Below are 26944 nucleotides of genomic sequence, written 5' to 3' on the forward strand. Positions count from 1 at the left end.
ACAACCAGTGCAAGGTATACCTACAAAACCAACCTCTGGGACATTTCATGCCCCAAACAAAAAAACACAATTTCAAGCTTGTTGCTCAGGCATCTCAGCACAACCACTGGTTGAATCTGCAAGACTTAGACCAACAACACCTATACAACAACAGAGAGGACCTGCAACACCAGCACAGCAACAGGCTCCATCTACAGCACCAGTACAGCAAGTGGCTACACCTCTAAAACTCCATCAAAAAGAGGTGAAAGGCATATCGCAAACACAGCCTGAAGAACAGGCCACACCTACAAGACCACACCTCCATTCAACCCCAAATGTAAGAGAATTGCAAGCTGAATGGTCAGACTTACTTTCACATTTTACAGCTGTGCCCTTACAGACTCCATGCACAGGTCAGACTCCATTGAAACAAAATGAGGAGCATGGTCTTAGTCCACAAGGCGCACCTAGAAATTGCACACCATCACAGCCGACACCTGCAGCAGAAGAATCCGCTGAAGTAGTGTCACAGATTTTGGAAAATACCTCTAATGTAGTTGAAGCTAAGGCACAAGAGCCTGTCTGCTCACCAAGTACAGCATCCTCGCCGACCGCAGGAGCTGTGGCACCGTGTGACACCGTCACCACTGCAGGGCCCGTGGACAACTCGGATACATCTTCCTCAGTCCATGTGCCAGCAAACATGCTTTGCAAAAATGATCAGCCACACCTAACATACAGGTAAGTTTATGGCTGCAACCCATACTTGCTTTTATCATCATCAAACTATTGATTTTTTTTTTTATTCTATCAAATGTCAAAAATAATGAAATAATGAATGCCTATCATTACCAGAGTGATGTCTACAAATTGCTTATTTTGTCAGACCACCTGCCAAATAAAATCCTGTTGCACATTTTCTATTAATTTTAAATGGGGAAAAAACAAGCAAATGTTAACATTTAAGAATGTGTAACCAGCAAATGCTTGGCCTTCATACTTGATAAATGACTAAAATGATCAAATATAAAAACAGAACTGATTACTTTTCTGCTAATTGAATAATCATTTCATTATTGAGTTTCTTTACTTACATTAAAATTCTGTTTTGGTGTGGCTACCCTGCAAGCTTTGCAGCTACCACCTCAGTGTCTTGTTCAACCGCTTTAAGAGCCAAGCCTTTCTTAACCTGCATGCCTTTGTTCCCCCATTACTATACCACTCCTTATACATGACCAGCTAGTTACCCACAAAGTATTTATTAGATTTCCTATTCTTTGGTTGTGACCAATAATTGAATAAATTACTATGTCCTTAGCTTTATTAAAAATGCATTCTACATTACTTACAGGTTAGGGGCCTTTACAACTCATCTTTTACCAACTATGACTAAGAAAATGTGTCAGTGGAATCTTCATTACAAAGATGTCATACACAGCAAGAGCCTCTACATGTAATGGTTAACCGTTTCCGATGAACTGTTTGATCTGTCACCCTCACCAGGTTTAACTTTTTAGAGCCACATAATATGATCCTTCCACTTTCTGCCCCTCCAAGCCAAGGAGCTGTGCAGAAGGCCCACAACAGACGAACCTACAGTGAGGGAGTTAGAGGCATAAATAAAGTACATCCTGCATGGAAAGAAGAAAAGAAACAGAGGAAAGAGGTGATCAGCAAATCAAATCAACAATCCACCGATTATCAGTGCACTGCTAATGATGCCAGTGCTGCCCAAACCTGCCAGTCACTGCACAAGACCACCAATATCCATGAGCCCAGCTCATCCACAGAACCATCTACTGCTGAAGTGTTTGCCACCAAACCTCACACCGGTGCCAAGCTGCATGCTGCTTCTACACAACTGTCAAAAAAAATGCAACCAGGAGGTCATAGGAAGGCTCTGGCAAAGGCACCAGACCAACACTGCCCAGACGCCCAAAACACAGTCAGTAAGGTGCCAGCAGTGAACAGCTGTCAACTCCTCTCCTCACCCACCTCGAAGAGCAGCCGGCCCTATGTTAGAGCAAAAAGAGGGAGGCTGACGCAAGTGTGTGCTGACAGATTAGAGGACCAGCCAGGAGATGGCAGTAAGCGCTGCCCACCAACAATTGAACAACCTGATGCCTCTGTGCAAGAGAGTTCAAAGCAGCAAGATCACACTGCTACTAATGTAAAGAAACACAATGAGCCACCACAACATAACAAAGCTGACTGTGACACCAGTGGGAATGGGAACCCCTCCTCCTGCATGCAAAAGGTCAGTCTGAAAACACATGCAACATGCGTTCAAGAGGTGGAGACTGAGGTGCCTACTATAACTAAAGTTGCTGAATTATCCACTGATAATCCATCGACGACAGCTGAATGTGCAAATGTCGAGTTAAGAGCCGTGTGTGAACCAAAGGACTTTATACAAGATACTGCGGTGAAAGCAAAGAAAAAAGGCAAACCCAAAGCATTTCATCAAGAGCAATCTAAGAACGTAGAAAAGGAGGTGAATAAAAAAGAAGAGACAGATGGGAAGGCTGAGGAGCCAAGCACTGTCCACGCTGCTGAACCCTCGGTCCAACCCGGGGGGCGGTGGCACCCTTTCACTGTCAATCAGTCCTGTGCCCATAAATCACGCTGCCGACATAACCATGGACCAGGTTTACCACCAAATGTCAGAAAGTGGTAAGCCGCACATTACGAAAAAAAATTTAAACTGTTGCACAGTAATATGCATTAATGTGACCCATAATTTAATTAGCGGTACACTGAGCATGTCTAGTGCCAGTTCAAACCATTTCCCTTATTCCTTGTTCTGTTTAATCCGCCTGTAAAATCAGTGAATTACTATCGTTCCCATTCACTCCATAGGTTCAGTGTAAGCCGGAACTACCTGTGTGAGCCTCCTTGGGTCACCACGGCAACACTTGCAGCTTGTTTAGCTCAAAGAGAGGGAGGAGCGATGGGATTCCCACCAATGAGAGAAGACATCCTTATCTGTGATATTTTTCAAAAATATCAATGATTTGTGTTTTGAAAACCGTTTCAGTTAACTCCCTGTATAAATGACATTCCAAAGGTAAAATGTAAGTGGTTGATCCAGTAAAATTAAAATGCACAGTTGTTCAAAAAAAGTTTATTATTCTGGATCATTTATTTCAGACAAGTATTTGCAGCTCCAGATCAATTGGATTACAAACCATCTAGGAAGGACAAGGCATTACCATTTAGAAAACACTCGCAAACTTCAATGGCAATTCTCTGTCAGTTGCTAGGATACAACACAAGGGCAATACATTTCTGTGAGTGCTACTAAGGAGAAAATGAACTTTGTGTACAAAGAGTTTGCTTATATTAGGAAGAAAAAAATGTTTGTTGATAGTTTTGTGTGACAGTGAAAGACAAAGTCACAGTATGGTGATTGTAATGAACAAAATCTTGTTAATGAGTGGAGACCTGTGGGTGTCAGATGCAGAAAGATTTTGTTTTCATCATCAGGACAGCACCCATAAAAAACCTTAATCTTAATGAATACTGGACAGAGGTCAACTTGGATAAGATAATTAAGTCCAACACTTAAATCTTCCAATTTACTTTTCTATGTGGAGGTCACTCAGCAGGCTAGTAACATAAGTGACACTTCAAGTTGACTTGACAAACTCCATCTTTTAAAATGAAGCACACTGACAGACAGGCTACAGATAATGAGGAAAATTTAAGAATTAATGGGGGAAAAAAAGTTGACTTTGAGGTTCAGGCAACAAATGAGCCAATGTGGCAATGACTGAATCTATATTCTCAAGGGAAACCACACTGGAGCCGACTGGATATATACTGTATCAGCTGTGTGTTTCTGAGTGTGTCTGTACACGATGGAGTGTGTCCCTGGGGGTGGATTACACAATCATTTCCAGCTGTCGTGCATATTCGATGACCTGTTGTGCCAGTTCTGTGGAGGGGATGGTCACCTCTTCTGTCCGCTGCTGCTGACTGGTGAAAGAGTAATAACCATCTGGGCTCTGACTCCATCCCCGCTGAATTGAAAAAAAAACAAAACAAAACAAACAAACAAACAAAACACAATCAGCGCTGGCTGTTTGTCAGTTTTATTGTTGAAAGGCAGGATAAAAATGACTGTGGAAATTTTTGTGTCGGTGACCGATATTAAAACACTAAAATGGTCGAAGCGTAAAAATAGGCCAACAGTTGATCCTCAGAAACAACACTTATGTGCCTCATCATCATCACAGCTGGTACAATTGAACAGCTTCAAGTTGTTTTAATCGTTCCACAAAAGAAAGCAGAGTGGCACTGTGTCAACCAAAATCTTACAGCAACATGATTTTTTTTTTTTTTTTTGGCTACACTAGATTCTCCTACACTGTTAGTGTGTTGCTGACCATGTTTAGCCTAAATTCAAGCTGGACCTCCTGCCCCGCTGTAGCTGGAGAGTGATTTGAGGAGAAGAATGATGTCCTCTGACCAGAATTAACCTCTGGGCATCAAGTTTTATTGGTACACTGATATGCCACTCTAGTGAAAGTAGACGCATAATTCAGCTGCTGTGCACATGGAATTTAGCTAACTTAAAACAACATGGCCAAAGTAAATGCTGATGCTCATTGTTTGACCGAGGCAGTAGAAGTAGCTGTAAACAAGCCTGTTCTTGTTGTGAAAGCCAAACCGATCATCTATGTTACTTTAAAAAAATTTTTTTTTAAATTAAGTTGTAGAGTGCAGTTTATCTTCAGCTTTGACCAGTCTACATAAACTTTTATAAACTGAATGAGCCGTGGCATTTACACCTGTTGTCATTTTCTCTCTTCACAATGACGAGATAAATAAGAAAAAAAATTCTTAAAACACAACACCCACCTCCTTAACAGTGATGTGATTGTTTTGATGGCATCAGTGCAATGTAAAACCAGTTTTTTTTTGTTGTTGTTTTTTATTAGACTCTACAACCAAAATCACCATCTCCTCGCAAACTGATTTTGCTTTTTACAGTTAAAAGTTCCTGGTGACAGCTTGTAGGTACCACGCCTTATGGCAATCTTTCTTTACCTCAAATGCATAGAACCCACCCCCACCGAGGTGCTTGTACTCAGTCAAAACCCGGGCTATGGATGATGATTTCAATTCCCCTCCCCTTAGGTTTGAATAATGCAAATATAAAATATGTAAACTGAAACTTAACCTTTGATGTGAACTGTTAAGGTCATCTAACGGTTTGCACCTGAAACTTCTCTACTGTAAATTTGACCAGTGATTTAAAAGTTAACTTACCAGAAGAAAATATACATACCTTCTTGGCATACTCTGTCATCTTCTTTGGTGAACTAAAGAAAAGCACACGGGTGGCTTCACTGAACTGGATCTGCTCATATGCCTTCTCTATGCAGCCTGCGATCTCATCACTGCAAAAGAAATGTTCTCATGTGAATGGCAATTTAAAGATGATGGAAAGACTTGCTCTAGTCTTACTGTTTATCCCTTTAAATTGTCGTCTAATTGAATTTATACATCATGAACTCTGATTCGTGCACAGAGTTTGAAATTCAAGTGGTAGTGGACCTGGAACAACATGTACAGGAAATAAGGCAAAGAGCAAACCAGGGGGGCAGTGGGTGTTTACTGTATTATGTTTCGGGGGAAACACTTGAACCAAAAGAAAAGCACAGAATATGAAACACACAGGGAGGACTCTGAAGTGCAGTGGGTGTAGTTTACCAAACCAGTTCTTACCGAATAGTGTCAAGTAGAATGTCTATGAAAAAGGTGTAGCTCTCAGCAGGGATGTTCCCTTTGGCAAGAAATACCTTGTTGTAGCTTCCCTCCATCAAGTACTGTAAAGAACAACAGAGAGGAAAACTGAGCCATGATACTCAGACAGCAATTATTTAAAACTAATACTGTTCTAATATTATGTACAGTGCGGACAAACAAAAAATCTCAAAAACGGGTATTCAAAAGAGGCAAGTATTGCAATTCTTTTTTCTTTTTTATTCTATTTTTTTTTTTAATTACCGAATTGATTTAAAGTAAAGGTATTATCAGGTATTAGTATCATATGAAACTAGATGACCTAAGGAATCCACTGGTACGAAGCATGTCATGATAGGTTTTTAGCAAGGGGACTACTGCTCCAAAGCTGGGCTAAATTTTGGCAAGGGAAAAACGGGCATGGGTATTTTCAAAAGCTCCCCTGACTTCTGCCCTCAAGATCTCTAAATGAAAATGAGTTCTAAAGGGAGCCCACGGGGCTCCCTTTTACAGACATGCACAACTTGTGCTAAGTAAGATGATGTATTTCTACATATTAGGGCCTAAACAGTCTTGGAGTTGTGTAAATTTGACTGGAAATCTAAGACTCTTATGGCTTCAATGAGCCTGATTTCATTTATGTGTGATGATGTTAGCTCCCATAGCAGCCGTTTCATTGTAGTGAGACCATTTTTTGGAACTTGACATCACTGTATAAAATGATATAATGTCACCTTTAGGATAATCACAACTTTATGAAACTTTACCTAAACAAACTGGAGGATAATTCAAAACACACAAATCACAATAAATTATGATGTCAAATTGCAATACTTGATCACGAAACATACTGATAGTGTTGAACTAGGAGGTGAACATATCGTCCCAGCCCTAGATGACAAACATTAAATTCTGAATTTTCACAACCTGCTCTAGGGAAACCGGGTGCCTGATGTACACGTTGGTCTGAATGTCTCGTGCACTGAGCCTCTCAAGTTCTGTGTGAAACTCAGACACACGGTTCTGTGAGAGCAAGAAAAGCAGGTTCAGCCCAAGTAACTGGTGCATGTAGGCGGCTTCCGGCAGCTCATCCCTTGGTGAAGAGGGGGGAGGAAGAAAGAGGGATGTCAGAAAACACAAGTCACTACTGTTTGACAAAATCTAAAAGCACAAAACAACAACAAAAAAAGTCAACATTACTTGTAATCAAAGTAGTAACATTTGAGTTGGGCCATATATCTCTCAAAGGAGGGGATGTCTTTCTTCAGGATGCTCCACAAGGCTCCAATTTCCAGAACATCACCTGTAAGACAATTAGAAATCTGTCTAAATACAAAATACACGGGGTTTAGTCCTGATACAAGCTCTGCATGTTAGTCAAATTCTTTTTCAGGATTAAACCTCTTATTATCTTTGACCCAATTCATTGTTTAACATCTCTAAATACATGATTAACATTGTTTTAACGCTTCACTTTGAATGACTTTTCCTAACTTATAGGGGACAAGTGGGTAAACATAAGCTGACAGATATGTTTTATTTAAAGGGCTATTTAGGTAGACACATACCTGACGAATAAACTGAGGTGACATTTTTTTTTATTATAATCATTTTCTTAAAGTTTAACTTGCTGGGGTCAAATTAACACCTACAGATAAGAACATGTCAGATCATTTTTAAGTTTAAAAACACAAGCTTGGCCGGACAGCTTGCCATCGATACTCACGAGCTAAAATCAGCTGCTGTTTGGTGAGTGTGGTCCCGGTGGTTGGCAAAAAGTTCAGCTCCAACAGGGAGATCTGTAACGAGAAGTTTGCCATTATATTCCCTGAGGTTTGCCCCTGAGCATGCAGAGTCACTGTGGTGTTTGTGTCGACCTGCTCCTGAGCCACGACAACAACATGACGGCTCCATGATCATTCAAACACTACATGTGACTGCCAGCTGCCCCAACAACAGGGGTACGGAGCTGGAGACACAAATAATCACCACTGCATACAACTTCTGTTTAAATTTTTTTTTTATAATCCTTGTTTATAGTGTTTATATTGCTTACTGCTATTTATCACGTGTATACTGTATATTTCTTCTAAATTTGCACATTGACCTACCTCTATGCACATTTTATACACCCATGCACACGGTTTTTCCTTTTTTTTTTGTTGCACATTGCTTTTTGCACACTGGGTTGTACTTAGATCTTTTTTTTTTTTTATCTTTTTTTTTTATTGATTTATTTAATCTGTAATCTGTGGATACTGCTGAAAAACTGCGAATTTCCTGCGGGATGAATAAAGTATCTATCTATCTATCTATATACACTACTCACAAAAAGTTAGGGATATTTGGCTTTCGGGTGAAATTTCAGGATGAACCTAAAATGCATTATAACCTTTGCAGGTGAACTTAATGTGACCTTCTGTAAACTTTTGAATGCACATGTCCAACTGTTCAATGTTTCATTACTTTTGCACAAGTTGCTGTTCTCTAACAAGGAGCTTAACGGCAAAATTCACATCAGGTGTTTGATGCTCCAGCTCATCGAGGTCGTATCATCAGGGAACGGCTGCTGGAGACTGGGGTACCTCAAATGGAGTGGCCTGCACTTTCTCAGACCTGAATCCCATAGAAAACCTATGGGATCAGCTGAGTGGCCGTGTAGAGGCTCGGAGCTCTGTACCCCAGAACCTCAATGTCCTGAGGGCCGCCCTTCAAGAAGAGTGGGATGCCATGCCTCAGCAGACAATAAGTCGACTTGTGAACAGCATGAGACGTCGCTGTCAAGCTGTAATTGATGCTCAAGGGCACATGACAAGTTATTGACACTGACATTTTTTGTTGTGGTATATCCACCACTGTTGTTGGCTTTTGTTTCAAGAAATGGTTTGAGATGAGGAAATCACCAGTGCATGCTTCTACTTAAATGCCCTACTTTCATGATATAATATCACTGTAGCGTCAACTTTTTATATTTTCCATAAATTTCACCCAAAAGCCAAATATCCCTAACTTTTTGTGAGGAGTGTATCTATCTAGAGAGGAGATAAGCAACACGATGAGGAAGCTAATATGTTTGTGTCATTAATTTCTGAGTCAAAGTTTACATCCAGACGGTCAAACTCCGTTCATATCAGTGAAGTATTTAAGGAAACGTGGCAAAAAAAGCGTTGAAGTAACCATGTTTTAATTAACTTGATGTTTTATATGAACTTTTCTCCACAGATCCTGAGGAGAGACTCAGCTCCACTGTGATGCTGTACGCGTTAGCAAAGTGAGGAAAACAACACTCTCTAAACCGATATGACCTGATTAATCCACATGGTATACTCGTATGGAACATGTATTTCTAAACACTGGCAGTGAGTGAGGGATGGAGGTTTATAATCCTCACATTTTCAGCGTCTTTCAGTCGCTCTGCCATCCTGCGCTAGCTAAGCTAAGCTAAGCTAACAGCTAATAGAGAGCCGAGGCTCCGCTTCAAAACACACCCCGCATCACCCCGCATCACCCCGCAGAACGAGGCAGGCAGCCGCAACGGTACCTTCAGTTTGCTGAGAAGCTCCCCACATTTGTTCAGGTTTGGGTTTTTCTTGTTCCACTCCGCCTTCAGTGTCTCATACAGACCCGCTGTCTCCTTCAACGCCATGGTGATTCTGCAAATTATACGACACCGGCCGCCGGAATACGTTAAACTACTGTCGTAAAAACACACGCGTTTCCGGCTTTTACCTTACAAATATTGTATTACAAATAAAGCCAAGGTTGTGCATTTTAATATTCTACATAATATCTATCCGGTAAATTGTCTGATAGCCAAATTTGCTGATATTAGTTCTTCATGCTCCTTCTGTGGAAATGATACTGAGACTTGCTCTCATTTATTCTTTGACTGCATGCATGCTAAACAATTTTGGTTTGATCTAGAGACTTACTTCCTTAAAGCTTCCAAAGCACCCTTTTCTCTAAAACTAAAAGATATAATTTGTTACTATAGTAACCCAGTCAACAGATCCTTTGAATATTTAATTAACTTTGTTACCCTATATGCTTTTTTTTTTTTTCATTCACATACAGAAGTTTTCCAAATCTATCCCCAAATTCTTGCCTTTTCAATTAGAACTTAACTCTATGCTCAGAACTATGAGAATAATTAATAACAAGAAAAGCAATAAATTAGTGAAAGTGTACGATGGTTTTTTCTCTCTAGCCTCAGTCTAAAGATTATGGATATCCCATGATTCGTCTTATCCCATGATTCGGTCTCTGTTTTATTGTGATAGTTCTTTTTCTTTCCCATTTCTTTCTTTCTTTTTTTTTTCTATTATATGCTAACAGGAACTGATGCTGTTTACCTTGTGAACATTGTTTATGTTGTTATTGTAATGTATACAAATGTCTGTTTGTATTCAAATTTAATAATAATAATAATAATAAAAAAAAAAAAAAAAAAAAAAAAAAAAAAAGGATCCTAGCTCAGGAAGGACAGGTTTTGCACTTAGTATTCTTGCCCTGCGTTCCAATACCCATACTACCATACTATTTAGTAGGGAAAAAAAGAATTAGTATGTCCCAATACCTACTAAACTACATACTTTGTAAGGGCAGCTGCAGTACATACTAAAAGTAAAAAGTATAAGTATGCGATTTGGAACGCAGGGCTAGTCTAAAAGTCTCTGTTAAAAGACGAACTTCAGATCATCTGTCAGTATTCACTGTTGAGATGATGGCCATAGCAACAGCACTGAAGTGGACAGAAGAGATGCAAATTAAAAATGTTGTTCTTTGCACAGACTCATATTCTTCTGTAATGTCATTACAGTCATTTAAATCTGAGAGTAGGCAGGACTTAGTTAATGAAGTATATGAAAACCTCCATAGGCTAAATAACATGAATCATTTGATCACATGTATGTGGATACCAGCACACAGGGGAATAAAAGGAAATGAGACAGTGGACACATTAGCTAAGGATGCTCTAAAACAAGAAGAAGTTATGAACATTCCTTTAAGTAAATCTGAGGCAAAGGCAATAATTAAAAGAAACATCTTCAAAGAATGGCAAAACATATGGGACACAGGAAAAACAGGAAGACATCTCTATTCAGTTCAGCAGCAGGTGGGAACAGGGAGAATAACCAAAAGGAGCACCAAAGAAGAAAACATCTTAACAAGACTGAGGGTAGGACATACCAGACTGAACAAAACAATGAAGCTGATAAAGAAGCATCCTACAGGATTATGTGACTACTGCCAAGAAGAAGAGTCAGTGAAACATGTTATTATCCACTGTCAAAAATACAATCATGAACGAGAGATATTAAAAAGGAAGATGAGGAGACTTGGTATGGAGCAGCTTAATCTTAAAAATGCAGTGGAGGGATCAAGATGTTTTTTCCAGTTTTTAGCAGACACAGGGCTGATCAATAGAATTTAGGATATGGAATAAGCTGTATTTATTTATTTATTTATCTATTTCCATCTATTTATTTTTTGGTAAATGGGTTGTTGTTTTTTTTTTTTTTTTGCACATTGCTTTTTGCACACTGGGTTGTACTCAGATCTTATTCTGTTGTACTTAGGTCTTATTCTTTATTTTTTTTTATTGATTTATTTAATCTGTACTCTGTGGATACTGCACTAGACTACTACAGCACTAGACAAGCCGTGAGAGGCAATTTCACCTTGCCTAAACCCAAAACTGATGCCTTCAAGAAAACAGTGATGTACAGGGCAATCACATACTGGAACAGACTTCCACAATATTTAATTTTAATGTCTAACAGATTTAGTTTCAAGAAAATACTTAAAAGAGCTATAATACAGAAAGAAGTTGTTCTAGATTGACACTATTTGTGAGTAATGTGAGTAATGGATGTTTATTGTATTATGCTCATTCGATTTCAACTTAGTGTACTAAGTAAAATTATCTTTACTATATGGACATATGTTCTATTTTTGTTTACTTCTGTAGGTATTTTATGTGGGTAGATGACTCTGGTCCACACTCCATTATAGTAGGGGGCGATAATGCACCTTAGCGCTAGGTGCCACCCGCCGGTAAAACAAAAGAAGAAGAAGAAGAAGAAGCGTTTACCCTTTGGCCCTGTGGTATTTAGGCCACCTGTCCCACCGTGGCTCCTACCAGAGCCAGACGTAGACCTCTTGATTTTAGATAAAATAAAGAGTAAGAATGCAGGCAACCCAGTGGCTCTAACAAGCAGACATCTGAAGGAAAAATGGGCAGGGTATATGCAGATCTACACTGATGGCTCCAGAAATCAGATCCACGGAAGGGCAGCAATAGGAGTGAGCATTCCACATTTACAATTACAATATGGAAAGCGGGTATCAGATTGGGTTTCAGTTTTCACTACAGAGCTTGTGGCAATATTATGGGCACTTGGGTGGGTGGAGGAAATCAGACCAGAGCATGCAGTTATATGTTCAGACTCAGCAGCAGCACTAATGGCAATGAAGGGGGAAAGTGGGGCCAGGCCTGACTTAATAACTGAAATAAAGATTATTCTTAACAAAATAGAAAAATTGGGTTGCACAGTTGGGTTTGTCTGGGTACCAGCCCATGTTGGAGTTCAGGGTAATGAGGAGGCCGACGAGGCAGCAAGAAGAGCACTCAGCAGAAAGAAAGTAGCAATACAAGTACAATATGGAAGAACTGAGTATAAGAGCTTAATCCAACAAGAAATAGCAAGAACTTGGCAGAAAGAGTGGGAACAGGAGAGCAAAGGCAGATTTTATTTTGCAATACACTGCAAAAACTCAAAATCTTACCAAGATTATTTGTCTTATTTCAAGTCAAAAATGTCTTATTTCTAGTCAAAATATCTCATTACACTTAAAATAAGACATGATCACCTCAGAAGTAACTTGTTTTTAGACAATTGTCTCTTGTTTCAAGTGAAAATTTGCTTGAAACAAGTGAAAATTTGCTTGTTTCATTGGCAAAATTTGTTTCGTGTTTCTAGCTAATTTTCACTTATTTCAAGTGAATTTTCACTTTTTCCACTGGCAAATTTTGGCAATGAAACAAGCAAATTTTCACTTGTTTCAAGTGAATTTTCACTTGAAACAAGTGAAAATTGTCTAAAAACAATTTACTTCTGAGGTGATCATGTCTTATTTTAAGTGTAATGAGATATTTTGACTAGAAATAAGACATTTTGACTTGAAATAAGACAAATAATCTTGGTAAGATTTTGCGTTTTTGCAGTGTACAACCAAATATCAAAATTACACAGAGTTTAAAAATGGGGAGGAGGGACACTGTGGTGATCACAAGATTGAGGCTGGGGCATTGTGCACTAAATCATGGGCTGGCAATGGTCGGTAAACATCCCGATGGAAAATGCTCCTGTGGAGAGGAAGAGAGTGTAAATCATGTTCTTACAGTATGCACCAAATATAACAAGGAGAGAATTATCATGCAAGCAGACCTGACCGCATCTGGAATCACGGACACTTCAACTGCGTCACCTCTCAGCTGGGATCATCACGAAACGGCTAAAGCTGTTTTAACATTTCTTCACACAAAAGTACCTCTTCAAAATAATCTTGGCTGCAAGCAAGAAAGCAATAACAAAAAAATGGTCACAAGCAGATTCACCCACACTACAAGAATTTTTTGAAATTGTTAAGGACATTTTTGTTATGGAAAAGCTGTCATTTCTTTAAAGCTGCAAAAAAAGCAGATTCCAGGCATATTGGGCTAAATGGGTAGACTTCTCAAATACTATAGAACCAGGGTATTTTATTTTGTAATCTCCTCCTCTGTTTCAGCCATTGTTTACACCAACTTTACTGGCCATGAAAGTAAACTAATGAATGATCCTAAGATATTTAGTCCAGCCCACCCTCCGCCACCACCACCTGTGCTGTGTCTTGTATAATTTTTTATTTATTTATTTATTTATTTATTTTTGTTGTGTTGTTTTGTTTGAGTTGTCTGTTTTTTTTTTCTCTTTTCTTTTTTTTTTAATTTCTGCTATATTGTTTGTTTGATTGTGAAAGTTATTCTTCTGTTTTGAACATATTGTCACATACAGATTGCTGTGATATATATGTGTATATATACAAGAAAAACGAGAGTCATGCCATGGAAAATTGACATGGTAAGTCAGAATGGCAAATGAAATGTAAAAAGCTCTCAATAAAATTATTAATTTCAAAAAAAATAAAATTTCTTCACATGACTGGAATGTATAAAAGAATTTGAGACGCTGTTTAACCAGCATTAACGGCCAGTAGAGGGCAGCAATACGCCTTTGACGCGTCTAGTCTGCCGGAAACCAAAAGAAGAAAAAGGAGAAGAAGACGCGTTTCCGTGTGCTGCCGTCTGAAACGGCGGGTGAAAATGGCGGCGTCTGCTGATGAACGTTGGCCCAAGGAATTACCAAACCACCACATTTTCACCAAACTACGGGAGCAGCTGGAGTCCGAGGCCGGCGCGGCGGATGGCAAGACAGCGAAAAATCTGATTTTTTGTTTGAACGCGGACTTTTTCGTGTGGGACGACGCCGACCGCGTGTTTTACACCACCAACCTGCGGCAGGTGAGCCCGGAGCGGAGCCACCAGACCCTGCTGTGCACCAACCCGCCGCGCGCACAGGTGAGCCAGGTGCTGCTCAGCCCCGCGGAGAACCACGTGGCTCTGCTGGGCACGCGGGGCGCCACGGTGCTGGAGCTGCCGCAGCGCTGGGGCAAGAGGTCCGAGTTCGAGGGGGGGCGCAGCCGGATCAACTGTAAGACCATCCCGGTGGCCGAGCGCTTCTTCAGCAGCTCGCCCTCCGTCAGCCTGCGGCAGGCGGCCTGGTACCCCAGCGAGACCGAGGAGCCGCACCTGGTCCTGCTCACCTCCGACAACACCATCCGGTTCTATGACCTGAAGTCTCCGCAGACCCCGGTCAGAGTGCTGTCGGTGTCCCAGGCCGAGGAGGACAGCAGCGTCCGGCCCCCGGTGCGCTCCTACGCCGCCTCGCTCGGGGAGATCGCCGTGGCGTTCGACTTCGGGCCGGTGTCATCCATCCCCCGGCCGCTGGCAGCCCGCTCCTCCAAGGAGCAGCTGCTCTACCCTCTGTACATCCTCTACGAGAACGGGGAGACCTACCTGAGCTACACCAGCCTGGCAGGCACTTTGACTCTCAGCAGACTGGTCGGACCCCTCCCCATGTACCCCGCAGCGGAGGACAACTATGGCTATGATGCTTGTGCTATCCTCTGCCTGCCCTGTGTGCCCAACATCCTGGTCATCGCCACAGAAACGGGCATGCTGTATCACTGTGTGGTTCTGGAGTCAGACGAAGAGGAGGAGGCCGGGCCGGAGGAGAAGTGGATCCAGGGCTCGGAGCCGGTGCCGTCACTCTATGTGTTTGAGTGTGTGGAGCTGGAGCTCACCCTCAAAGTGGCCACGGGAGAGGACGAGGAGCCCCAGGAGCTGGATTTCACCTGCCCAATCAGACTGCACAGAGACCCCCTGTGCCAGCACAGGTACCATTGCATCCATGAAGCAGGGATACACAGCGTGGGGCTAACCTGGTTCAACAAGCTGCACAACTTCCTCCAGTCTGACGAGGAGGATAAAGACTGTCTGCAGGAGCTGGCGGCTGAGAACCGCTGCATTGTGGAGCACATTCTGTGTACTAGACCGCTCCTCAACAGTCAGCCGGCTCCGGTACGTGGCTTCCTGATTGTTTCGGACCTTTCTCTGGGCACCACCATGATCTGCATCACGAGCACCTTCGAGTGCATCCTCTTGCCGCTGCTGAGCTCCATCCGGCCCCCCTCCCCTCCCCTGCTCTGTTCCCGTCCCGGTGCGAGCTCCGTCAGCTCGCCGCTGCGTGCGCTGGCCGACGACTCCTTTGAGCAGCACATCCGAAACATCCTGGCACGCAGCTCCACCAATCCCCTCGTGCTCAGAGCGGGCAACAAAGACGCATCAATACCGCTTCCAGAGTGCCTGCAGCTCCTCAGCAGAGCCACGCAGGTCTTCAGAGAGGAATATATCCTCAAACAGGACATGGCCCATGAGGAGATGCAGAGACGGGTGAAACTGCTGGTGGGCCAGAAGAACAAGCAGCTGGAGGAGTTGGCTCTGTGCAGGGAGGAGAGGAAGAGTCTGAGGGAGGCAGCGGAGAGGCTGGCGGATAAGTATGAAGACGCCAAGTACCGCCAGGAAGCCATCATGAACAGGGTGAAAAAAGTGCTGGGCAGCCTGCGGAGCCAGCTGCCTGTGCTCACAGACAGCGAGAAGGACATGAAGAAGGAGCTGCAGACCATCAATGACCAGCTGAGACACCTGGACAACGGTATCAGACAGGTGAATATGAAGATGGAGTACCAGAAGAAACAGGTGGACAAGAGCGGGCCCCCGGCCAGGGCAACAGTCTCACTCAACGCCCACCAGAAGAAGTGTGTTCAGGGTGTCCTGAAAGAGCACGGAGATGAAATCGCTGACATGATGAAACAGATCAAGGACATAAAGAACCACATCAGCTTCTAATGCACTGCACGGACATTACCGAAGGCCTCGGCCTCTCAAAAACTGGGGACAGAACTCTGAGCAGCTCTTTTGGATGTGATCAGTGATTAAATATGCCCTCATCTGACAGTGAACTCAGATTAATTTTTTGGGAAGTCAGTTCTGTAGTCAGAAAAAAAAGAATGTGGAATGTGTGGTTCACATGATTTATTTTTCATACACATGGATACATCTCTTGTTGATACTAAATATGTCGTGTTTATGTCTGAGGGATAAAATAAACTTCCACACAGTTTGTGCATGATATTGGTCGAATGCTTTTTACATGCTTTTCTCTGAATGTATAAAGTTTTGCATTTCATTTCTTAATGATGAAAGGACAGAATATTCTGTGTGTAATACACTGCAAAAAGTCAAAATCTTACCAAGATTATTTGTCTTATTTCAAGTAAAAATGTCTTATTTCTAGTCAAAATATCTCATTACACTTAAAATAAGACATGATCACCTCAGAAGTAACTTGTTTTTAGACAATTTTCACTTGTTTCAAGTGAAAATTAGCTTGAAACAAGAAACAAATTTTGCCAATGGAACAAGCAAATTTTTACTTGTTCACTTGTGTCACAAGTAAAAATTTGCTTGTTCCATTGGCAGAATTTGTTTCTTGTTTCAAGCAAATTTTCACTTGAAACAAGAGACAATTGTCTAAAAACAAGTTATTTCTGAGGTGATCATGTCTTATTTTAAGTGTAATGAGATATTTTGAGAAGTAATAAGACATTTTTGACTTGAAATAAGACAAATAATCTTGGTAAGATTTTGACTTTTTGCAGTGTAGGCAGTTAACATGGGAACTATTTCACACTCCCAGCTACACTTACTAGGCTATTACACTGTGGTTGCATATTTCTTTGAAAATAAAATGAGCTTTACATTTCTGTTGAACTAGTGATGTCTTATTTTTTGTTGACATAATAGCAAACTGCTGCTAAGGTCTTTACTTCTTACAGTCTGTGCCTCCAGCCTGCTCTTGTTTTATTGCTGAAGTGCCAGAACTCTTATATCCACCAGGGGTCGCCACTCTCCACACTTGTCCTCAGTTTTCCTTCCACTCCAGGGGCTGTGGCGAGGAATTCCCCATGTAAACACCGTGTGACGTATATGGAGACCCCGGTTTTGTTGAGTAAGATTCATTGTATGGGGATGTCTGGTTGCATGTCGCTGTCCTGTGTGAGCTTTGCCCCGTTTCCGTGGCGATGCCGTGTGTGACTTCAGCCGAGCGCTCGCTTTGCTTTTCAGCATCTCATGGAACTGACTCAGAATGGAACTGGTTTAGTGGGGCCTAATTGTGTAATAAGGTTTCAAATTGCTGTGGGTTATCTTTGCTGTACATTTGGTTTATCCCACTTTCTAAAATGGGATAGCCAGCACTGATTTGCAAATGTAAAAAAAAAAAAAAAAAAAATGTCAGCCCTGCTCGTCTCAGTGAAATCTTGTCAGCTTACCTGGCAGTTTTCAGTCACTGCCTGTCCCTCTTTCTAAGACTCACATACTTGGGAGGGAGGGTGTGGTTTACTGTGGGTCTAGTTCAGGATCACTCCAAATAGGGGGGTGTTTTTAATGTCTTTCATAAAGGTACAGTGTCTGGATGCCGCGCATGAGCCTAAGGAAACTTAGCAGACCCTGGCAAAGGAGATATTAATAACTCCCGGGCCAGCCCACCACATTCTTCACATGTGAGTCACACTGTAAACCAGAGAGCAAGCGAGGAAAGGGCTGTTTCTCATTTGTGTTTCTTTCCATGGAGGAGTGGAGCAGGGAGGCAGGGATACCACCCCGTCTTTCGTAAACCCTGAAAGCCTCCCTTCAAAACACACACACACACACACACACACACACACTCCCAGCACATAGTTTACACAGGATAAAGTGTAAAAGCAAAAGATATACTGGCCGGGGAAGCTGGTGAGAGTGTTCACATAGCTGTAAAAGGGGGTAAGGAAGTGTGTAACTATGTACGACTGTGATGTGAGAAAAAAAAAAAAAAAAAAAAAGGCGGTGGATGGAGCAAGTGAGACGGGAGAGCCATGGAAAATGGTGGTATGGGGTTTTGGCAGGGTAGCGTGTGAGTCACTGTTTATCTGATCTGTCACCGAGAGACCAAGTGAGCATTACAAAAAACAAAAAGTCTGCTCCAGGAAAACCAAAATAAATCCACTCGACAAATCCTCACTATTGAAAGCATTGAGAAGCCCACGCTTGAATATAAACACTTTTACTAACCCGATCCTAAAGAATCTCTCACAGTTTTTTCACACTAAATCACTAAGTAAACATAAGAGTATGAAGCGGAGCAACACACAGTGAGTACATTTTATTTTGTTATAATAGTTAACATGAGGACAGTTGGTGGAGCTGTGTACAGTAGTCAGTAAGATATCAATAAATCAGTCTTGTTGAAAATTTCATCATCGCATGTGACATTCATTTATACAACAGAGAGGTCTTGTTCTTCCACATACAAAACAAACAGCAATAATTACAAAATATAAAGTGGATGCACAAAACGGACAATTGTGTAGCATCTGAAGCATTAAACGTGAAAAATGCACGAAGGTTATTGGATTTGCATCGGCAGCCGAAAATGCATCATTTGAGCCAAATATAAGTTTCACGATCGCGCTCACTACAGTACGTTTAAACACACTGAAGACGATCAAATGGCAAAATCCTCATCCTGTTTCACCCAAATGCAACACGGTGCCACTCTCGTCTAGTCGCTGCAGGAATGTTAATTTGAAAAGTTTTAATAGAGAAAGGTTTCGTTTTGTATTCTCTTAATACAAGTGGTGAATACTGCTCAGCAAACAATAAAGTAGATATTTTTTTTTGAAAAAGCGTGTCATAAGCAAACATAACGGAGCCAAAAAGGAAGAGCGAACCAGACCTGGGTGACGTTTTAGTACAAATCTTTTAATATTGAACACTTAATTTTGCCTCATCAGCTTGCTTAGGCTGCCTCACACTTCACTTCACTTCACACTTCCTAGAAAGGGCGCTGAATACATCTTGCACAGAAAACAAACAAACAAACAAACAAACAAACAAACAAAAAAAAACAAACAGAAACAGTAGCATTAGTGTGATAGCCTTTAGAGGAGAGTCACTCTGAGCCGCGGGTCTACGCGTCTGAACCTTTCTGCCTGCGTTTGGAGGGCGGGATCAGGCGGCTCGGCAGCTCCGGCGGCAGGCCGTGACCCTCCAGTTTGACCTCGATCAGGTGGCTGGCCAGGGCGAACTCTTCGTCATCCAGCATGCCGTCGCGGTCCACATCGGACAGCTTCCAGATGCGGCCCAGCACCGAGTTGGGCAGGCGGGTGCTCACCATCCAGTCCTTCGCCTTGGTGCCGCTCAGCTTGCCCTCGTTGGGAGCGAGGTTATAGAAGATCTCGTCGTACTTGGGCTTGTCTTTGGTCACGACCCAGTCCTCCTCCTCCTCACATTCCTCTCCGTTCTCCTCGGAGAAGGGATCCCCCTCGGTGAACGGGCCAGCGCGGGTCCCCAGGAAGGCTCCACCCTGCACGCCCGGCTGCTCTCCGGCCTCCAGCTCCTCCTGCCGCAGGAGGGGCATCAGCTTGGCGATGTCGGTGGAGAGCAGCTCGTCCAGAGCGGCCATCAGATTGGGCTTCAGGGTCTTGAACTTGGTGAAGTCGTGAACCATCAGTTGCTCCTTAAGAAAAAAAAGAACAAAGGACCAAAATATGTGTTAGCCAGTAGGATTAAAACATGGTGGTGTTTGAAAAAAAAAAAAAAAAGAGAGAGAGAGAGAAAAAAGCTTTGCGTAATTGCACACCAGATGTTCCCAGCAGTAAAGAACAAAAGGCTCAGACTAACCTGCATCTTAGCACAATCTGGGAAGTCTCCAGGGGATATGTGGTGCTGCAGCTGGATTTTGGAGAAAATAACGGGCAGCTGGTAGATCAGATTCTTCTTCTTATTGTCTTTCCTGAAGACAGAGGGCATCTCCTGCTTTAGGTAGCTGATGATGTGGGCATGGACCTGGGATACAGAAAAGTATGGCGGCATAGTTTTTAAAACACGTTTCACCCATGAGCCAAGCGTAATTTAACCCTCCTGTTATGTTCACATTTTTGAACATCCTTTATGTTTGTGGTCAATTTGACCTCTGCAGTTTAAACTTCCACAAAATTATTATAACTAAAATTGTTATCAAAGTTTATGTGTCAAGTACTTTATGTTTCTTTGTTGACGACCTAAATAGCCCTTTAAATAAAACATAACTCCACCCCACCCCCACTTATACATCCAGTATTCCTATTATGCGACAATGGAAAAATATTCAAATCACCATAAAATCTCACTGATTGATCTAAAATTGGAAAGAAATATTAATTTTTGGTGTTTTAATGGCTTTATATTATTTCTAAGTACAGATTTTTGTTATTTATAACCGATGCGTTACAAAGTGTGTACAGGACATTGAAAACATATCATCACGTCAATTTCATCTTTACCTGGTAGTGCCCATTACATTAGGAACACTCATTAAATATGAAGCAAAAAAAAGATGTTAATCATTTATTTGGAGACATTAAACATTGGCCTGGGTCAAATTGACCCTGCACTGCAAAAAGTCAAATCTTACCAAGATTATTTGTCTTATTTCAAGTCAAAATGTCTTATTTCTAGTCAAAATATCTCATTACACTTAAAATAAGACATGATCAGCTCAGAAATTACTTGTCTTTTGACAATTTTCACCTGTTTCAAGTGAAAATTCACTTGAAACGAGTTAAAATTAGCTTGAAACAAGAAACAAATTCTGCCAATGGAACAAGCAAAATTTTACTTGTTCACTTGTGTCACAAGTAAAAATTTGCTTGTTCACTTTTGTCACAAGTAAAAATTCGCTTGTTCCATTGGCAGAATATGTTTCTTGTTTCTAGCAAATTTTAACTTGTTTCAAGTAAATTTTCACTTGAAACAGGTGAAAATTGTCTAAAGACAAGTAATTTCTGAGCTGATCATGTCTTATTTTAAGTGTAATGAGATATTTTGACTAGAAATAAGACATTTTGACTTGAAATAAGACAAATACTCTTGGTAAGATTTTGAGTTTTTGCAGTGTGAACATAATAGGAGGGTTAAGACAATTACCTGTCTGTCTAGTAGGAACACATTATACATTTTGACAGCATGACCAGTCACCCACCCTGACCAGACGAGCCCTCTTGACCAGGTCGTTGAGTTTGCGCAGGGCTGCGTGGCGGGGAAGGTTCTGGATGTCCGCGAACAGGTCCTCCTCCTCCAGCTCGAACAGCCGGCGGTTGTCGGGCACCAGCAGCGGCTCGGACCAGAAGGAGCCGATGTAGACGCGCAGCACCTCCGGGGTGCCGAACACCTTCCCCAGGGACCACATGAGCGCGCCGTACACGCGCATCAGCTGCTGGGTGTCCACCATGTCGGCCTTGTTGAGCACCACGCGCAGCTTGTCCTCGTTGCCTTTGAGGGCGCCGATGGCCTCGGAGAACTCATCCGAGATCTCCAGCTTGTGGGCGTCGAACAGCAGGATGATCCGGTCCACGCGCTCGGCAAACCAGCGCAGCACAGCCGGGAAGTCGTAGCCTGGCCACAGGGACAGAGGGCGGGTCACGAAAAATATTCAGGACTGTAAATATTCATGGAAATGGAAACAGACACACACACACGCAGACAGCAGGAGAGGGGAGAAGGTCAACACAGACACAAACCCTTCACACCTCTTCCTCCGTCACACTCACAACCTTTACACTCCTGCCTTCATCCGCCTCATCACGTCTAAAATAATATTGATTATTTCATTTATCAAAACATAATCTGACCCTTTTTTCTCCCTTATAAATGATCATAGGGGTTAGTTTCTCATGCACTTAAGTGAGAGTTGAATTAAGGCTGGATGAACAGAAAAATTAATAACTCTAGACAGATAATGATGCATGGAGATTATGAAGTCTCAACAGTACATCCTTCCAGGTGCGCTCATGGCACTTAGTTTCCTCTCTCTCTCTGTACTGTTGAGAGCCGTGCTTGCCTTGTCGCCGTGTGGTATTGTGATAGAGAATGTTGCTCCCATGGGTTAGCCGGATGTGACAGAGGAGATGAGTTTGTGAGCTTGAGGTTTGGGGGGGTGGGTGTGTGTCTCTGCAGGCCCGACATGCCCTCTCCTTACCTTTGCCATGTCCCTCACCTCTGCTCACTCTCTGCTTGGCGCCGGACAGGATGCCCGGCGTGTCGATGATGCTGATGCTCTCCAGGACCTGGTTGGGCAGCTGGGCGCACTGGAACCTGGCATTCATCGGCACAGAGGTGAACACTCACACACACACACACACACACGAGGCGGCGAACATCTACCCGGTGTCAGATTTGGTAAAACGCTTTGTCGAAAACATGGATGGAAAGAATATGAATGATGTGAATCACGGTTATGTTCTGTTTTTGTAGCAGCAAAAGTGATCTAAGGAGCAGACTGGAAAAAGCCCCCCCTCCTCACACACACACACACACACACACACACACACACACACACACACACACACAGACCTCTCCACATGCACAGCAGGCCATTGTGTGGAAGCAGGCCTCTCGGTGCTCGGGGCTTCCTGAAGGAAAATGAGCACCACTGCCAGAATCAAACAATAAGGCCCGCTAACGATGTGTGGCTTAGAACAACATCGGCACTTCCTGTCGCTTATGAGCTTGATGAGCCCTCCAGTTCCCAGAACAGGAAGTCAACGCAAAAGGAGAGACGCAAACATGTTCACAAACACACCCGTCCGAGGTGGAGAGGGGCTCCCCGAGAAAACTGGCATCAGGGCGCCTTCTCCTCAGAGCCCCATGAGCAGGAGCTGTGAGCGCTCCTGTCACTGCGACTCTACCGCACATAGCATGGAAACAGACGGGACCGTATTATGAAACATGTGACCGCCACAGTTTACATCAGTGGAAAAAAATACCCACATAAATCTGGCAGCGCAGACAAGTAAACAGTGCAGAGGAAAGAACTGCGGCGTTATGTTCCCCTCACAGATTCCCTGCGCCTTCCCGGGCCCGTGACTTCATTTGTTTGTCTTTGCCCCGAGGGGCCGTGGCGGCCCCTGACCTCGTCTTTGAACTTGCACACACTGCAGTTGCCTCTTGAGTACATTAGCTTTCATCACCCTCTTGGGCGATATCGCTCCCTTTCTCCATTTTTCCACAAATAAGGCAACTGCCTCCCCGCTCTGAAATTTGGCACAAGGACTTGAAATTCCATGCAGCAAAAAAAAACTGGTGCACATCCTCCTCTCACACAGTCTCTGCATTTCCACGCTGTGCTATGCCCTCCTCCCCTCCCCTCCTCCTCCTCCCCTCCCCTCCCCTCAGTGGAATCATTACACAAGACGCTCACCTGTTGAGGAAGGTGTTCCCAAAGGGGTTCAGCTTGCGGAAAGGCTTGTTGGGGTCGACGATGAGGGCGTTCCCGGGATGACGCTCTCCACATCTCCGTGCATGACGGCGGTGAAGCAGTCGGTGGTGGGCTCAGGCCCCACCCTGCTCCCGGGGATGTCCTGCTCCAGCAGATACCTGTCAGTCACAGACACAGCGCTCCAAATGAGCCCCCTTGCACTGAAGAGCATCAGGATAAAGAGGGATAATCTCATGTTTTTGACTTGTGATTAGGACTGGGCGATATGTATCAAAATCCTGATATGAGACTAGCTATAGTCTGCAATGTGGTGATTCCTTAAGAGGCCGAATCAAGTCGGTCAGTTCCTGAATCCCAGTACCGGGCGTCGGGTTCTGCCACTTGGTTCTTGGTTCTCAGGGTTTCATGCTAACTCTCCTTATCTATACAATTCAATTCCATCTGTATGTTTCATATTCATTACCATCTGTATATTTCACATCTAATATCTCTTTTTCTTAGCCCTTATTGTACATTTTTAGTTTTAGCCTTTATAGTCTTTATTGTATATATTTAGCTTTTATTCTATTTTATTTAACTTTATTATACATTTCTACTGTTGCTGCTGGAACACCAGAATTTCCCTGGTTGGGATCAATAAAGTATATCTATCTATCTATCTATCTATCTATCTATCTATCTATCATCTATATATATCTGGATATTGTAACATGATACGGTTTCAAGCTGCATTACATTAAAGGGATGCAGTTTTAAGAACCTATTAGACTGTTGTAGCTCTCCTATTAGTTGCGTCTGAGCTGCTTGGTTATCATATCCACATTAATTATGATTACCAAAAATCTCTGATGAAAGCAGCATTGGTGATGTGAGCCAGCCCTACTTGTGACACCTGCATTAACATAGCAATCACACTTTGGTGTCTGTTCTGAGTAGGCAGATTTCAAGGCCTTGATGCTGAGCTGTAATGTCTTACTTGATGAATGTGGTCTTTCCTGTGGAGTACTGTCCCACAACCAGCACCATAGGCTTGTTATCAAAGTCGGCATCCTCAAGGCTGGGGGAATGGAAGTCGTGGAAACCGTAGTACTGCTCCAGAGGCAGCAGCTTCTTACGGTACAGGGATTTGAGCCCCTCGGTCACAGTACGGATCACCTCAGGTGCCTTTTTCACATTTTTCCGCCCCCAACGTGACATGTTGATTGAATAATGGACTGACAGGGAGCTTCTTCTTCAAAAAAAAAAAAAAAAAACAAATCAGTGGCTGAGCAGTGTCTCTGTAAGCTATATTTCCTGTGGTTGAACCTTGGAAATCTTCAGGTGTTTCCTGTATTTATGTGCACGTCGCTCCGTTGTCCTTGGAACCACCTCTGCACACGTTCAAAGGAATGAGAGAACTAATGTCTTCCCCTCTGACAATAACCACCACGCTGACTTCCAAATCTCTCTGAAATGTGGACAGAAAAGAAAAAAAACAAAACAGAAATGAATCCAAGATAGTAACAATGTAATGAAGGAGTCTACCACAAGTTTTCTCCAGACTATGGACGTGGAATCTGCAGAGCACATTGCTCAGGGCATGCCTGGAAAAAGTTGGTGTTCACTTTGGAAAACACCTAAACCCAGCCCTGCGTCCAGCTTTGCACAGAGACAGCTCATTTCTTTACATCGAAATGAGTAAGACAGTCCTTTTTCCCCAGTGTTTTTTTTTTCTTTTTCCCCTCAGTGGAATGTTAAATGTGTGAATGATTATGAATCGTCTCTGCAGTGAAACAGAGAATCCACAGACCTACAGGCACACAGAGGAGCGGTCTATACATGCTGAGACATTTTAGCTCTTTTGTCATGTTCTGACAGCTTCAGGCCACGGCCACAGCAGCTCTGCTTGGTGATCCAGTCCAAGAGTGCACAGCTTTTCCCCTGCTTATTAGAAGAAGATAAGACACACATCACCAGACATGAACTCATCTGTGAAGAAATCCCAGTTGAATTGCACAAAAAAAAAAAAAAAAAAAAAAAGCTGCCCAGAGGAGACCAACTTTCTGACATGTCACAAGACCAGCGAGCGAGGAGTTTTTTTTTGTCAAAATGGCGAACTCTGAAGATCTAGAGGAGACGTTATTATACCTCATTTGACCACCATTACATAATAGAGAGTGGAAATGTCCAGCTCTCACACAGGAGTGAGAGCTGATTTACAGGCTTCCTATGAATATGAATGCTTTGGATTGAGCTCCGGGAGCAATTCTGTAGCTTGGAAGGATGGTGGAAAATGCCTTGTGGGTTTAGTGCAGCACAGTTGCACCACAGACTTGGACTTGGAACAAGAAAGCGAACATCTCTAGCCAGCAGGAGAGGCTGTTATCTGGGGAAATCGTGCAACAGTATCTAAATGAAGCCGTGACAAAACGTTTAAAGAGACTGTATATTTGAGAGGTTACACAAACTTATTTAAGGCATTAATTCTACCTTCAAACTGCACTCTGTTGCACAGACCAAGGCCATTAAAGCTTCAGATTTTTTACTGGAAATCTGGAATCTAACATACAGAACCCCGAACATAAAGTACAAGAGAGCAATGACAAGTACATGAAAATCTTAAAAAGGTATATTTACCAAGTTATAATAGAGGAAGAAAGGGTTTCTTCAAGCACCTTCTCTCCTTCCTTCTTGCCTTGTGTGGAGTTTGGAAAATATTTTGACTTGAGAACAGAGAAAAAAAAAAAAACCTCAGTGTGTTGGAGGAGCTGCTGCTACATGCATGGGTGTACCTCTGTCAGCAAATAGGAAGCCTCGGCCGAGCGTCAACGTCGCTGGATGGCTGAGGATCTCTCTTCTCCAGGGTTTAATGTATTTCAGATGAGCTCCGGGTCTGGCCAGGTTCCTCACTCTGATTGCAAGAGCAACACACACACACACACACACAATACACACACACACACAACTTTCCCTGCTCTTAGCCTCTCCTCGTTCAGTGCACCTCCTCTTCCAGGGATGTCTGGCAGGGCTGTGGGCAGCTCCTGTCCAAGGCAGGGATGAACTGAACTACGGGGCAGAGGGTGTGGACCTGCAGAGGGGTGGGGGGTGGGGGGGTTGTGAATAAATAATTTGGGTGGAGTCACTTTTTTTTTTTTTTTTTTACACGACATAATCCCCACACATTGTATTCTTGTGCATTCAGATATTCAAAATGATAAACCTGCTGTGACTTCACATTTCTTCTTGATGTTTTTTTTTTTTTGGATCAAAGT

General features: G+C 42.8%; 3 protein-coding genes across 3 annotated transcripts; 1 reads left to right on the forward strand and 2 right to left on the reverse strand.

Annotated features, from left to right (window-relative positions):
* Positions 1–3365: 3365 nt before the first annotated feature.
* Positions 3366–9433, reverse strand: psmd8 (proteasome 26S subunit, non-ATPase 8). The gene is made up of 7 exons (XM_030067711.1): positions 9275–9433; positions 7460–7532; positions 6934–7036; positions 6661–6826; positions 5716–5816; positions 5276–5387; positions 3366–4004 (listed from the first exon to the last, which is right to left on the reverse strand). Exons 1-7 carry the CDS (start codon positions 9377–9379, stop codon positions 3867–3869), a joined length of 798 nt encoding a protein of 265 aa, XP_029923571.1. The 5' UTR covers positions 9380–9433; the 3' UTR covers positions 3366–3866.
* A 4616-nt stretch (positions 9434–14049) lies between these two features.
* Positions 14050–16529, forward strand: nup88 (nucleoporin 88). The gene has a single exon (XM_030067675.1). It carries the CDS (start codon positions 14102–14104, stop codon positions 16244–16246), a length of 2145 nt encoding a protein of 714 aa, XP_029923535.1. The 5' UTR covers positions 14050–14101; the 3' UTR covers positions 16247–16529.
* Positions 16530–18584: 2055 nt separating this feature from the next.
* On the reverse strand, positions 18585–26709 carry ehd2b (EH-domain containing 2b). The gene is given in 8 exon segments (XM_030066518.1): positions 18585–19955; positions 20120–20284; positions 21459–21871; positions 22473–22570; positions 23676–23754; positions 23757–23851; positions 24670–25140; positions 26310–26709. Coding segments are annotated over 7 exon segments (1620 nt in total). The 5' UTR covers positions 24891–25140; positions 26310–26709; the 3' UTR covers positions 18585–19406.
* Positions 26710–26944: the final 235 nt, after the last annotated feature.

The sequence above is a fragment of the Myripristis murdjan genome, chromosome 13 (assembly GCF_902150065.1).
Source record: "Myripristis murdjan chromosome 13, fMyrMur1.1, whole genome shotgun sequence".
Lineage (NCBI taxonomy): Eukaryota > Metazoa > Chordata > Actinopteri > Holocentriformes > Holocentridae > Myripristis > Myripristis murdjan.

What these genes read in the sequence shown, in the direction of transcription:
- psmd8 (XM_030067711.1), bottom strand. Translation starts at nt 9,379, where the DNA reads ATGGCGTTGAAGGAGACAGCGGGTCTGTATGAGACACTGAAGGCGGAG. An exon ending in ACCCGGTTTCCCTAGAGCAG is followed by an intron (nt 5,817 to 6,660) that starts GTTGTGAAAATT and finishes TGTTCTTTACAG; the next exon opens with TACTTGATGGAGGGAAGCTA. An exon ending in ATTCTACTTGACACTATTCG is followed by an intron (nt 5,388 to 5,715) that starts GTAAGAACTGGT and finishes TTTCTTTTGCAG; the next exon opens with TGATGAGATCGCAGGCTGCA.
- nup88 (XM_030067675.1), top strand. Translation starts at nt 14,102, where the DNA reads ATGGCGGCGTCTGCTGATGAACGTTGGCCCAAGGAATTACCAAACCAC.